This window comes from Stegastes partitus, unplaced genomic scaffold, assembly GCF_000690725.1.
Source record: "Stegastes partitus isolate 25-593 unplaced genomic scaffold, Stegastes_partitus-1.0.2 Scaffold224, whole genome shotgun sequence".
NCBI classification, from domain to species: Eukaryota; Metazoa; Chordata; class Actinopteri; family Pomacentridae; genus Stegastes; species Stegastes partitus.
In genome coordinates, this window is record NW_007577955.1 from 401,236 (window position 1) to 415,710 (window position 14,475).

Consider the following 14,475-nt stretch of genomic DNA (forward strand, 5'->3'; position numbering starts at 1 on the left):
TCATCAGGTTTGTATAGCAAGTGCAAAATAAATCACAAGAATCACATGTCTTTCCACAAACAGAGGACTTTAATATCATGTTAAGTGCAAAGGAGCCACTGTGCATGTTTGGTGCAACGCGACCGTTCACAGCTCAGTGACGGAAAGTCATCTGCACCATCCTCATTGCTGAGCAGAACAGAGGTGACTGCATCATATAAAAAGGTCATAAGCTAGACATTTGCTCCCGGGTCGGACGACGCGGCATCCAGTTACAGGTGAAGGAACAGGGAATCATGGGAAGGAAGGATGAGTCATGACTAGGCAGGACTTTACTCCTTGGAGAACATGTGCTGGACCAGATCACACACACGGTTGCTGTAGCCGAACTCGTTGTCGTACCTGCAGACAAACGGAGACCGAGAGAGGTTAAAGAGATGTTAGGAAATGGAAAAGCATCTCATTACAGGGAATCGTGGTCTTTGAATTTACAAGAAAGGGTTACATTTTAAGATTTGGTAGCATCTTGTTGAAAGCAAATTTCCTTACACAGAAAACTAGTTCATTTATATGTGAATTCTTGTTGCTTGCTAGAGGAAGTAAGTAAGTAAGTAAGCTCAGAACAGTGCTGGGAACTCCTCCTCTTTGATATTTAAACTTTGGTCAGCTGCTTTTTGTTAAATATGGATTCATTTTAACACTGAAGTCAAAACAAGTTCTAACAAGAGAAGAATCTTGCTCCAAAACACAAAAAACTCACCATGAAACCAGCTTGACAAAGTTGTCGTTTAGTGCGATGCCAGCGCCGGCATCAAAGATGGAGGAGTGAGGGTCGCTGTTGAAGTCTGTGGACACAACCTGAGTAGAAAGAAAGAAACATTTTAGGGTAATGTATATTTACTTCTTGCTTGCTTCTGACTACGTTAACCCTCTGAACCCTAAAACCCACCAGATGGTTTGAAAAGTATGTTATCCTTTAAAAAAAAAAAAAAGTCAAATTGCACCATTTACAATCTTAAGAAACAGCAAACAAAAAGGATTGTTGATTTTCACCTCTGAGTCCTTGAACTAGTCATCTGTTGCGTAATGTTCTGTCTGGAAAATTACCTCAATTTAAGCTTGATTGTGAGATTTAATCAGAATCACTTTATCCCACATGTCTGACTAAAATGTACAAAATTAAGCCATGTCTTTTAACCACATTCAGTAAAAAACAACAACAAAAAACCCCAAAATAGTCAGTGTATAAAAAAGGCAACAGCTGCAAAAAAGAAAAGCCTAAAAACAGCCTCAAGTTCAGAGGCTCAAATCAGTCAGTGCCACTGTAAATTGGAAATGTGCAGAAACTATACGGCATCTTGCTCTGTGGAGTTATTTAGGGTCATGCTGCCATCTTGTGGTTCCTGTGTGGCCACACAAGCTCCAACATAAACCCACATCATTTGGGTCTTCCTCTGTGTTTTGTACCTGGTCCTCTGTGTATCCCAGATATCCCTTCATGGGGCCCTCGGCGGCGGCCTTGACGACCTTCTTGATGTCATCATACTTGGCCTGAACAACAAGAAGAGAAAGTTAGACATCAAAATGAGTGCACTGAAATGAGAATTTCAGGGTTTATTACACCTGCCAAAATCGACATGTTTTAAAACATCGAGTCACTTTGATGGAAACACATTGCAGAAATCATGCAGCAAAGGATCGGTCACAAAATAAGGTCCTAAATCTGGTCGAAAACAAGACAAGAAGTCTACTAAGATACACTCTTTACACATCTATTTCACTAGACAAGTGTGTTTAGACCTTTACACTATCTAACTCATAAAAAGGTAATTTTTTTTAACTGTTCCTTTTAAGTGATGAATATTTAGCACGAAAATAGTGCACATAAATGTATTTTTGCAGGCTTGATAGTGTGCAGGAGCCTGAAACTAAAACAAAAATGTAAAATTTTGATAAAAAGTTAAAGTCAAATCCTCATGTGTGCTCTGATTTCTAAGTAACCCACGCTAAAACTTCAGGTTATGTCATTAAATACTTACAGGCTTCTCCAGGCGGACAGTCAGGTCAACGACAGACACGTTGGGGGTGGGGACACGGAAAGCCATACCGGTCAGTTTGCTGTTAAAAGAAGACAAACATCAGAATCAAAGATCTCATTTTGATGATTTTATTCCCTTTAACAGCCCCAACACTGATCTCAGCTACGGAACAGACTGAAGATCTTAGAGTTACATTTCTTTTTACTTCTCTAATTTTCTGTTCCTTTTCATATCCCAAGAGTCTATTAGGTGAAGTTACCCGTTGAGCTCAGGGACGACCTTGCCGACAGCCTTGGCGGCTCCAGTGGAGGCGGGGATGATGTTCTGGGAGGCACCACGTCCATCTCTCCACAGCTTACCGGAGGGACCGTCGACTGTCTTCTGTGTGGCGGTGACGGCGTGGACTGTGCTCTGCAAGAGTCAGAGCAGACAGCAAGAACTTAAACAGGAGATGTGAAGTGGAGGTTAGTCTTGAGTGATCCACAGTTAAATCAGCTGTCAAATCAGTCCAACACCCATGAACTTACAGCATTTACACCCGTGATAAGAGACTTGTGCACTCTGAGCCTCCTCTCCTTAATGTGCATTTAAGTAATCGGCAGATCCTCCATTGTGGATTTAAGTTAGCAACACGTAAAGCACTTTGTATGTTAAACAGCACAACAGTTAAATCAGATGTTTGTCCAAACAAAGTAATAAATGTGCAAATTTACACAACTGCGTGAAACAAGGTACTGATTGTGATCAGGATGTTATTTTGCAGAGCTACTCTCCAGTCAGACTTTCAGAAAACTGGTCACTGATTTTCTAGCACCATGCTGTCATTTAGTTTTAGCATCTATAACTTTCATTTCCAACAGATGATTAATACTAGAGTCTGAACCTTTTGTTGTTTATGATTAGATAAGTTTTCATAGCAGCTCTAACATCAAAGTTCTGCCTCTTCTGATTTTATTTGACTCTATTTGTTATTCTGTTTATTGGTTTCACCATTTCTAATTTAGATTTTGCTTGTTTAGTACGTTAATGCATTGTGTATGTATATATATGTATATATGTTTATTTATTTATTTATTTTTAAGGTTTTTTTTTTGGCCTTTGTATTGGATAATGCAGTGAGAGAGAGACAGGAACGTGGGGGAGAAGATGTGTGGAAAAGGGCCACGAGCGGGATTCAAACTCATGACCTCCTCATCGGGACTGTTTTTTGAAGTTTTTTGTTGTTTTTTTTTATGCGTTTTTTGGCAGTTAAGAATAAGAACCAGCAAACCAACTGACTGAATTTGACAATTTGCAATGTCAACCCTTAATTAGTTACAAATAGGACATTTTTTAGTTTTGGATTTACAAATGCAAAGACTCACTTCTGTTTCATACTGACTGAACACTGATCTAATGTAAATTCAGATTCATCACTTTGTTAAGTTTTGCATATTGCATATTTTGAAAAACAAATCACTGAATTTTTAGTTGACTTCTTGATGAATAAATCTGATCACTTGCTACAGCTCTGACTGTGACCTGCTGCCTGAAGTTTCTCGGTGTCCTTAGATGCTCTTTGCTAACAGCGTGAAGCAGGACGAGCCTCCAGTCGCAGCAGCAGGTTACCGCAGGGTGTAATTTTAATCAATGAAGTGTTTCAGTTCTTTACCATGAGACCCTCAATGATGCCGAAGTTGTCGTTGATGACTTTAGCGAGGGGAGCCAGGCAGTTGGTTGTGCAGGAAGCGTTGCTATGAAGACAAAATATGTAATACAAGTTACAAACCACACAAAGTTAACTTGATACGGAATATAAAAAGGTGCACGTTTGTAGAGATGATGGTGCAGCTAAAAATCACATCTGTACGGAGTCCAAACATGACTCCTGCACACCGGTACCAGCTCAGACTCACCTGACAACCTTCATGGAGTTCTCATACTTTTCGTGGTTGACGCCCATGACGAACATGGGAGCATCAGCACTGGGAGCAGAGATCACAACCCTCTTGGCACCGCCCTTCAGGTGAGCCTGGGGACAAAAGTTTGACATTTAATGTGGAGGAAATGACATGATTATGTCCCCTCTTTAACTGAAGACAAAGTTAAGTAATATACAACAAATATTTGAAAGGAAATAAATTCCCCCCTTTTTTATAAAAACTAAAAACAAACAAACAAGAAACAAACAAACAAAAAAAACCACACCAGAATTACGCCATCTAGCACAGCAAGAAACTGCAAAATTAGTCAGATTATCAACTTAAAAATAGTCATCAGTACTATGACAATTCTGTCTCTCTTTTTTTTTTTTAAATGGTAAAAAAATAGCAATTTGAACGACCCAGATTCTCAGGTGTAACCAGCAGTCACTTGCGAAAATTTGAGGGATTTTCCAGCTGAACTGCAGGCAGTGTTTACAGAGTGTGAATAGTAAAATATCTACAGTGTGTGGAGCTACATTTTTGTAATGATAAATAAATTGGACTTTTCTTATGTTGAGATTTACTGCACATTGAGTGGTCTTTACTTCTTGACATGGTTGTGCTGTTTCAATAGAGCTGCAGGACATTTTTTTGCAGTGAAAAATGAGGCCACAGTGATTAAAATATGTGACAGCCACAAAAAAAAAAAAAAATCACAGAAACTGCTCGCCCTTCAGTGGGTTGATACATAAAAAGAGCTCAACTGCTCTTGACTGACTTACAAAAAAAGGACAAATTAAGCTCTCAAAAATAAAAATAAGGATTCTGACAGTTTAAATGTAGTTTTTACTGAAGCTACTGATTCTCATAATCATCTTCTGAGAGCAGTTGTTGAACTTACAGAGGCCTTCTCGATGGTGGTGAACACACCAGTGGACTCGACGACGTAGTCGACGCCAGCATCGCTCCATTTGATGTTGGCGGGGTCCCTCCTGCAGGTAATCAGACAGGATGTTAGACAGCATTTGGACTCAGCTGGAAACAAACTCACTGGGCTGCATGTGTGACAGCAACGCACTCGTGGAACACCATGATTTGCATCTTGCCGATGACCAGCTTGCCACCCTCTGCCTTCACCTCTCCGTGCTTGAACACACCATGAGTGGAGTCGTACTTGAACATGTAGACCTGCAGCAGGAGACGACCAGATGAGTTTCATGTTCAAAAAAAACACCTGCAGGTTTCTTTACAGCAACACTCCCAAACCTCATTACCTTCTCCCTCCTAACGTCCTTCTCATAAGCCAAAGATGATACTGGCGACTAATCCTATTAAACTTGCCCTCATTTTCGAAAAACCCATAATCCAGGAGGAACAGTCTTTCCTAGAATTCATTGCAAAAGGCTCAAAAGTCTCAAAACGATGAAACAGCTTCTGCTACATTTGAAGAGCTTGTAGGTGGACAATCTGGTAAAGTAAGCCCCTCTTAACCATTTACAGAGCCCTTTCTGTCCTCTTACCATGTAGTCCAGGTCGATGAAGGGGTCGTTGATGGCCACCACTTCGACCTTGCCACCGGTGGCGGCGGCACGGGTCACCAGACGGCCGATACGTCCGAATCTGAAATGCAAAAGAGGGTCATCAGCAAGTGGCATCTGGGAAAGTGTACAAACCAAACCAGACTAGAAAGATGGAAAGTTTTAGATCAGTTTTGACAAGAATCAAATCTAAAACCCTGAACCTGTTCACGAATAAGAGTGCATGTAGGAATATAGACTTAATGTGGCAGTAGGTTCATCACTGAGAGTTTAGTTGAAATGAAGGTCTCATTTTAAAGTTTGCCCTTCTGGTTCCAAACGCTTGAACTTGTCCACCACCAACCCATCCACTAAACACACTGCATCTCTGTGACCAGCAGGTGGCCCTAAATCCAAAACTACGGCATGAAGTGCTGCAGAGGACAGCCGGGCCATACAAGGCCTGCCAACCTTGGCTGAAGATAACAATAGTTGGCACAGGCAGCCGAAAGCCTGTTTACGCCTAATATGGCTGCCGTCAGAACAGGTCAAACAGTGAACAGACTGAAATCAGAGAGGGGAGCGAACGGAGGGCAGAGATGTTCACTCAGGACATGAGTAGACTTCTCAAGTACAGTTGAGTAATGGCTGATCTTGATAACACGACATCAGTCATGTCTTGAGAGCCTAAGGACCCTTGAACCATGTGAACCCCAAAACCCAACAGCAGGCGTTAAAGGGCATGTTATCTTTAAGGAATTTTTCATCTAACAGAAGACATTTTCTCATCTTTAACTTTCTGACTACCGTTGAACTTATCAGCTGCGACGTGTGGTTCCAGATGGAAACTTTGCCAAATCTAAGCTTAAAATCATGATAAATCATATAGAATCCATTTTAATAAAAATAACAGTTTGCTCCGACTGGTTTCTGTAAAAAAACTAAAAATTCAGTGAAAATGTGAAGCCATAACTGACTCAACTGCAACAACCAATCGTGACAAAAATGTAGAGAGTTTTTAGTTGAACTCTAGGCTGTGTTTACATAAAGAGAGGAAATGGTGAATGGACTGCACTTATACAGCGCTTTTCTACCTTAGCGGCACTCAAAGCGCTTTACAGTGTTTTCTCATTCACCCATTCACACACACATTCACACACCAATGGTGACAGAGCTGCCATGCAAGGTGCTAGCCTGCCATTGGGAGCAACTTCAGGTTCAGTGTCTTGCCCAAGGACCCTTCGACTGTGGAGGGGGTGGGGATCGACCCACCAAACCTTACGATCAGAGGAAAACCGCTCTACCACCTGAGCCACAGCCGCCACGGAAACTAAATAAAAACCTAAGTCAAATGTATCTAGAGGCATCATTCATTTTTCCAGCACTGGTAACACCTGTGGCCACTTGGAAAATTGTTGCATACGTTGACTTTAGGTTTTTTCAATTTAAAAAATATAATAATAATAATAATACAAATAATTAAATCTAAAGAAATGATCTCTGTAGAAACTTTAGTTTTTTCTTTATCTATGATTTATGGTATTCTAACTGTGACATACTGCACAGGAGACATGAGTTCTCTTTACTTCTAACCATGTTTTGTTGTTTCCATATAGATGTAGGACTTTATACTGCAGTGAAAAATGAGCCCACAGGGAGTAAAAACGTAACACTAGCAAGTAACTACTTGGGAGTTCAGAAGGTTAAACTATCAGTTCACACAGAGGTTTTAGCCGACTCACTGATCAGGAAATTATCTGTGACTCCACTCTCTCTTAGGATGACTGTATAAACGCTGCAGAAGTCGCTGGTTATTAAAAGGCAGTATATAGGACCACTTGCTGCAGTGTTTATGTGTATTAATCTGACAGCAGGTCGATGGGTTTAACGCCTTGCTCAAGAAAGGTGGGTCAGAAAGTCAAGGATGGCTTGAAGATTAATAAAAGTTGACAGGATGCCACAGTGAGGAATGCAATCTGTGCTTCACATGTTGAGCACTGACTGAGTCCTGTGATGTAACACTGCCTGTCTCCAGGAGTCACATTACACACTTACTGTATGTTGTCGGGGGTCAGTTTGAAACTTTACCCTGCGACAAGACACAATTGCGCACCAGGCCCCTAAAATAAGACTCTCAGGCTATCGACAGAAAGGTCACAGTGCACCGGGGAGTGAAGCTAGGTTTGGTAACAAGGCTGTCTGATGATGGAAGGTCACTGCTATTATTTAGGTTTTTGAATAAAGTAAAAAACTGCATACTGACTGAGTTTTTAAAGAGGATTCTGCGTTTAGTTCTGATGTGCAGGTAAGTGATAAATACAGACGCATTAAAGCAAGCTGCAAGTAAGTAATCTAGATTTAGAAATTCATCATGTGTGCTACAGGCCAGGGTACAAGGTCAGGAAATGTCAAAAGGTACAGAAAAGTCACTTGCAGATGGAGGGAGCATTTGCAGAGACTTGATACTAGAGTGATCGCAAATACATGAACCCACATAGAGAAATCAGATCTTGCTTTAAAATGTCAACTAGAGCTGCAACGATCAATCAGTTAACTGTTAAAATAATCTCCAACTAATTTGACAGTTAATCAGTTTGAGTAAATTTTAAGAGGAAAAAAACAAATCAATATTGTCTAGTTGCAGCTTCTTAAATGTGAATGTTTTAAATTATGCATCTTCTTTCCTCCTTTATGACAATAAACTGAATAAGTTCTTGGTGTTGTGGACAAAACAAGACTTCTGTCATCTTGGGCTTTAGGATATGCTAGCAGGTTTCACCATTTTTTGACCTTTTATAGATCAAACTACTAATTAAAGTGACCTAGAAGATGATCAACAGATTAACTGACAGTACAAATGTACAGTTAGTTGCATCCAAGGGTTTATCTCAAGCTCTCCGCAAAAATAAATCATTTGCTTTACACCCAATTTTGCAAAAACAATATACAGGTGCTGGTCATATAGTTAGAATATCATGAAAAAGTTTATTTATTTCAGTAATTCCATTCAAAAAGTGAAACTTGTATATTATATTAATTCATTACACACAGACTGATATATTTCAAATGTTTATTTCTCTTAATTTTGATGATTATACCTGAATACTAATGAAAATCCCAAATTCAGTATCTCAGAAAATTTGAATTAGAGCCTAGGTTGCTCTGATAGTGGCCTTCAGTTCTTCTGCATTGTTGGGTCTGCATATCACATTTTCCTCTTCACAATACCCCATAGAATTTCTATGGGGTTAAGATCAGGCAAGTTTGCTGGCCAATTAAGAACAGGGATACCATGGTTCTTAAACCAGGTACTGGTAGCTTTGGCACTGTGTGCAGGTGCCAAGTCCTGTTGGAAAATGAAATCTGCATCTCCATAAAGTTGGTCAGCAGCAAGAAGCATGAAGTACTCTAAAACTTCCTGGTAGACAGCTGCGTTGACCTTTAACCTAAGAAAACACAGTGGCCCAACACCAGCAGATGACATGGCACCCCAGACCATCACTGACTGTGGAAACTTTACACTCAGCCTCAAGCAATGTGGACTCTGTGCCTCTCCTCTCTTCCTCCAGACTCTGGGACCTTGATTTCCAAAGGACATGCAAAATTTACTTTCATCAGAGAACATAACTTTGGACCACTCAGCAGCAGTCCAGTCCTTTTAGTCTTTAGCCAAGGCGAGACGCTTCTGACGCTGTCTCTTGTTCAAGATTGGCTTGACACAAGGAATGCGACAGCTGAAACCCATGTCTTGCATACATCTGCCTGTGGTGGTTCTTGAAGCACTGACTCCAGCTGCAGTCCACTCTTTGTGGATCTCCCCCACATTGGTTTCGTTTCACAATCCTCTCCAGGGTGCGGTTATCCCTATTGCGTGTACACTTTTTTCTACCACATCTTTTCCTTCCCTTCGCCTCTCTATTGATGTGCTTGAACACAGAGCTCTGTTAACAGCCAGCCTCTTTAGCAATGACCTTTTGTGTCTTGCGCTCCTTGTGCAAGGTGTCAATGGTTGTCTTTTGGACAACTGTCAGGTCAGCAGTCTTCCCCGTGATTGGGTAGCCTACAGAACTAGACTGAGGGACCATTTAAAGGCCTTTGCAAGTGTTTTGAGTTAGTTAGCTGATTAGAGTGTGGCACCAGGTGTCTTCAATATTGAATCTTTCCACAATATTCTAATTTTCTGAGATACTGAATTTGGGATTTTCATTAGTATTCAGGTATAATCATCAAAATTAAGAGAAAGAAGCATTTGAAATATATCAGTCTGTGTGTAATGAATGAATATAATGTACAAGTTTCACTTTTTGAATGGAATTACTGAAATAAATAAACTTTTTCATGATATTCTAAGTATATGACCAGCGCCTATAGATTCCGCATTGAGAGTTTTCGGCTGAACTGCAGGCAGTGTTCACACAGAGCAGAGGAGACAATATGTAGACTCATGTATGTGGATGTTTGAAAAATGTTGGTGATTGTCATTCAAGGTTTTTTCAATTTCTGCTAAATAAATTACTGAAAACAGTCGACTTTTTGTCCTTGATTTATGGTGTTCTAACTGTCATACTGCACAGGAGACATTTTTAAGTTCTCTCTACTTCAAGTCATGGTTGTGCTGTTTCCATAGATGGGCAGGACTTTATATTGCAGTGGGGAAAAAAAAAAAAAAAGAACCCACAGTGGGGACAAATGTGACAGGTGCAGCACACACCCAGAAACTGACTGGAGTTCAGAGTTAAGACATCCAACTTTGAAACCGTGGTGACAGAAATATTGGTGAATAATTCACAATAGATGTCACAAAAAGCGACAGAAATGATATCAGTGAGGTTATCTGCAGCTGCAGGGCTTCATCCTCCCTGCAGGGAGACGTTTCCTCTGAGTTTGGTAGGAACATTTCAAACACCTCAGAGTTCCAGGCCAAAACGGAGGATTTATTCTGATCCAGGTCATTCTTTTTATAAAGCTGAGGCTGTGGGTTATGAAAACTCATCTAATCAATTTGTGCCTGCCTGCACAGGACATGAGAGGAAAGTGCCAGTGGGCATGCAGTTTCCCTCGGTTAGCTTTGGGAAGCCACCAAGCAGCCAGAAGGCCAAAATGGACCGAAGCCCATCTTCTGTTTCACTGCTGGCGCTGGTACCTGTCCAGGATCAAGGAGCTAAATCTCCCTGCAGCCCGAGAGCAGCTGCTTCACAAGAGGAACAGAGAGAATGTTTCAGCGGTGATCTCAAAAGCCTGAGCATCGTCCTGCACACCGCCGGCCGGATGACCTCTGAACTTCAGTGGAAAGGTTAGGGAGTTAAAATTAGAGCAGGGGAGAATAAAAGGAATGTGACAGCTGAGAAGAGCAGCGATACAGAAAGAGAGGGGATTGGAGGGCCTGAAAGGGTGTGGAAGAAGAGGGGATGCCAACCATGACACCACAACACCACCCGACTATAAATAACCAGAGAATAGACGGGTCCAGGCCGCAGTCTTGTCCTGCATTTAAAGTCTCAAAGGAAGGACGCTCAATCAAACCAAGTACACATTTATTTTTAACTAAAAAGACCCACCCGTTCTAAAAGAGCTTTTAAAATTTGGGGGTTTGGTTTTCTCATTTAATTTATCACAAAGTGTCTGATTATCTAAAAGGTGATGAACAAGATTGCACAGGGGGAGTCCTCAATGAGCATTTTGAAGTAGTAACTGCTCCATTATTCAATCTGTGCTAGTTAGGCATATTAGCTTTTAAAAAACTGCCAAAATGACACAATATATCAGCCTGAAACGGCAAAAACTGAAAGAATTGTCAGATTTCCAACTTTCTAACAGTCTTTGAACTACTCATCTGTTTTTTTTGTTTCTAATCAACTCTAAAAATCTTAAAAGTATTGATATTTCATTTTAAAAACAAACAAACAACTTTATTCTATGAGTCTCATTTATTCTTTCAGTTGAACTGCAGGCTGTGTATAGACAGCAGAGAGGAGACAAGTATGGAAACAAGAAAAAAGTACTCATTAAATAACTATAGTATGTAGAGTCGCCATGTTTTCCTCAGTGTTGATGATGTGGGCACTTGGAAAAATATTGCACATATTATTTACTTTTTTAAAAAATGATTAATGGAATTTTAAATGTGTCGTCCTTCACAGGAGACAGGTTAGTTCTCTACATGTCTGGCCATGATTGTACTGTTTCCATGAAGGAGGAGGACTTTATACAGCAAAAAAAAAAAAAAAGAGCCCACAGTGAGTAAAAACACCCAGAAACTGTTTAGGGTTCAGGATATTATAAGAATATTGTGGATTAAACAGTCAGATAATTGAAATTTTTGCATTTCTTGTCTTTATATTACACTACCTTCACTTGGTAGATGACTTTAGTTTAGTTTACATTTTCACCCCATGTGCAAATACCAGGAAGTTTGGCTTTTCGTTTCTTTTTACTCATAATATTCATTTAATCAAATGTATTTACCAGTCTAATGTTTGTAGTTCACTTTCCATGTGTACAGTTCATTTTAATAGGCTACTTTGCAGCGCTGATGTACCAACTGTTGAGGCCACAAAAAGTCAAAAAAGTAATAAATTCTCACTTGTGCTGATCAGCTAACAGTTTTAGCTTCAATATAAATGTACGGATCGTTCTGAATATTTAATCCAGGACATGGAAGCACTTTTTCTTGCTTTTTGGTTCTGAACAGACACTTGAGAAAAATCCCCCCTTCACTTGTCTCAAATTTCATCTCCTCTCACTGACTCACTGGCTCTTGTCTTGAAGTGAAATGATTAAAATACGCTCTCAGATAATCACCGAGGGGTCACGGGAACACTGTCCGGGTCTTGTGGCTCGAGGACATTTGCTCTCTCCACTACTGGATGCTTATAACATCAGTGATTTGAGGAAATGAAGCCTTTCCTCCTCTTGCCCTCACATCATATCACTCTGCACTGCAGCAGAGGCTGCAACAGAGACTTGTGCCAAAAAAGGAAAATGTTAAACCAGCTGGCGGATGCCTGAGGATGCAGACGGCAGAGTCGCAGCAGTGCCATGTCTCTCTGGAAAATTCGAAAGCTGACTGTATAGACACAGTTAGATAATCTTGATTCTTATCCATCTGCAGTCACAGCGTTCCAGACAACCCAGATAGAATGGCTTGTTTTGTGTCCTTCATATATTCTATTTGAGGTTTGATAAATAAAACAGCCTGCATGACTTGTTGCAGGTGGGAAGTAAATTCATGATAACACAGAAAACTATATTAAAGTTTTTTGTGTGCGTCAATCACATATATTATTTCACTGTTTTCATGTGATGTTGTTCCTGCCAGGACTCAAGTGTTGCCCCTGTTTTATTCCTATTTTTTGGTTAATTTCCACTTGTTTGCACAGACTGCTGCTTTTTCGACATCTTTTTTTTTGTTTTTTTTAAGTTCTCTGACGCAGCATTAAACTTTCTGCTCTTTGCAGTAGGATAATTTTTCGATGAGCTGTTTAGTCTATACTTTCTTCATTTTTTTTCTTTAAATGGTAAAAAATGCAATGTACCTTTCCCCAAATCCCAAGATGACAAAGGTTTTGTCCACAGCCCAAAGATATTCAGTTCACCGTCACAGAGGAACAAAGAAACTAGAAAATATTCACATAGCTTAGAGTTGAGACTGGAGCTGCAATAATTCATCTTGAAAAAACTGATCAGAAACTATTGATTTTAGCCATTTTCTCAGCAAAATGGTTTACATGTGCTGCTTCTAGCTCCTCAGATTTGAGGATTTGATGCTTTTCTTTGCCGCAAACTGAACACCTTTTAGTTTTGAACAATTAAAGACATCACTTTAAACTATGGGGAGTCTTGTTTTGCCCACAACTCAATGATCTTCAGTTTACTGTCAGAGAAATATTCACATTTAGGAAGCCGCAATCAGAGAATTGTGACATGTTTTAATACAAAAATACTCAGGCTGATTAATTAATGTTAAAAATAGTTGCCAATTAATTCAACAGCTGACAACTAAGTGACTGCTGCACTGGTTTGCGGTGCATGAGGTGGCAAACTGCACCAAACTTCTTGTGCTTCTTATAGGATCTACTGGAACAGCAGCTGAAAAGATGAAAGTTGTAAAACTCACCCATTGATTCCAATCTTCACCATTTTGTCTAATGTGGTCTAGTCCTCACTGAAAGGGAGAAAAGTTCAACACTGATTCAATCTCTCATCCAAAAACAGTCTTATGGTGCATGAATGAATTAAAAAGACAACCACATGGGATCTGCAGAAACACAACTTGGCTGCAAGCTCCTCAATTAAAGACGCTTTATCTGTTTGTGCCGCCAAATATTAATCTCAAACAGTTTAGTCAGTCAAACAGAGAAGAAAAGAAGGAGAAGTTGTACCGTTTGAGAAGCCTCCTCAGTTAGTGTGTCCTCCGGGGAAGAAGTGAGAGCGGGGGGACGAGCAGAGGAGCAGCTCACGTTTATACCTGCTGAGGAGCTGCATGACCACGCCTTCTACCGGGACAAATTTGACCACGCCCCATACAGAGCCACGCCCCCTCAGCCAAAATGTCAAGGTCGGATGAAGCTTCTTGTCCAAGAGTTTACTCTGCACATGGACAGGCTGCAACTAATTTACTCCCATTAATCTTTTAGATGATCAACCTCAATGCAATCTGAAGCAAAATGAGCAGGATGGCATGGTGCAGCACGGTATGAAATGCAAACAAAGGTTTATATGTTAAAATGCAAAGCTGTAGAGTTAAGCTGGAAACTTCAGTGCCTCTCCAAAAAAATAAAAAAGTTTCTCCTCAATTCCTGAACAAAGTGAAAAGATTTAATCTGTATATTAAACAAAGTGCAACATGGACTCAGTAAATACTTGGCAAGCAATACATTTTCCGCTTATTGTGCGACTGTTTCTGACTTTGGTAAGAACTTCAAACTCAGGTGTAAATACACCTTAACATCATTTTTATTTCCTGTGTATGGTGAGTTTGTTGGCAACGTTATAAAATCTGGATTTTAGTGTTGCAGAGCAGCAGCTTGGAAGTGA

General features: G+C 40.2%; 1 protein-coding gene across 1 annotated transcript; it reads right to left on the reverse strand.

Annotated features, from left to right (window-relative positions):
- Window positions 1-48: 48 nt before the first annotated feature.
- LOC103356842 (glyceraldehyde-3-phosphate dehydrogenase-like) lies at window positions 49-13,900 on the reverse strand. The gene is made up of 12 exons (XM_008281143.1): window positions 13,821-13,900; window positions 13,556-13,603; window positions 5,443-5,542; window positions 5,001-5,110; window positions 4,824-4,914; window positions 3,914-4,029; window positions 3,670-3,751; window positions 2,278-2,429; window positions 2,019-2,097; window positions 1,447-1,530; window positions 740-837; window positions 49-381 (listed from the first exon to the last, which is right to left on the reverse strand). The coding sequence occupies exons 2-12, from the start codon at window positions 13,576-13,578 to the stop codon at window positions 312-314; spliced, it is 1,005 nt and encodes a 334-aa protein (XP_008279365.1). The 5' UTR covers window positions 13,579-13,603; window positions 13,821-13,900; the 3' UTR covers window positions 49-311.
- Window positions 13,901-14,475: the final 575 nt, after the last annotated feature.

Excerpts from the sequence above, each read along its gene's own strand:
- LOC103356842 (XM_008281143.1), bottom strand. The coding sequence starts at position 13,578 with ATGGTGAAGATTGGAATCAATGG. Across the intron at positions 4,915-5,000 it reads CAAATCATGGTGTTCCACGA|GAGGGACCCCGCCAACATCA; the intron begins GTGCGTTGCTGT and ends GATTACCTGCAG. Across the intron at positions 4,030-4,823 it reads CCACCATCGAGAAGGCCTCT|GCTCACCTGAAGGGCGGTGC; the intron begins GTAAGTTCAACA and ends TTTTGTCCCCAG.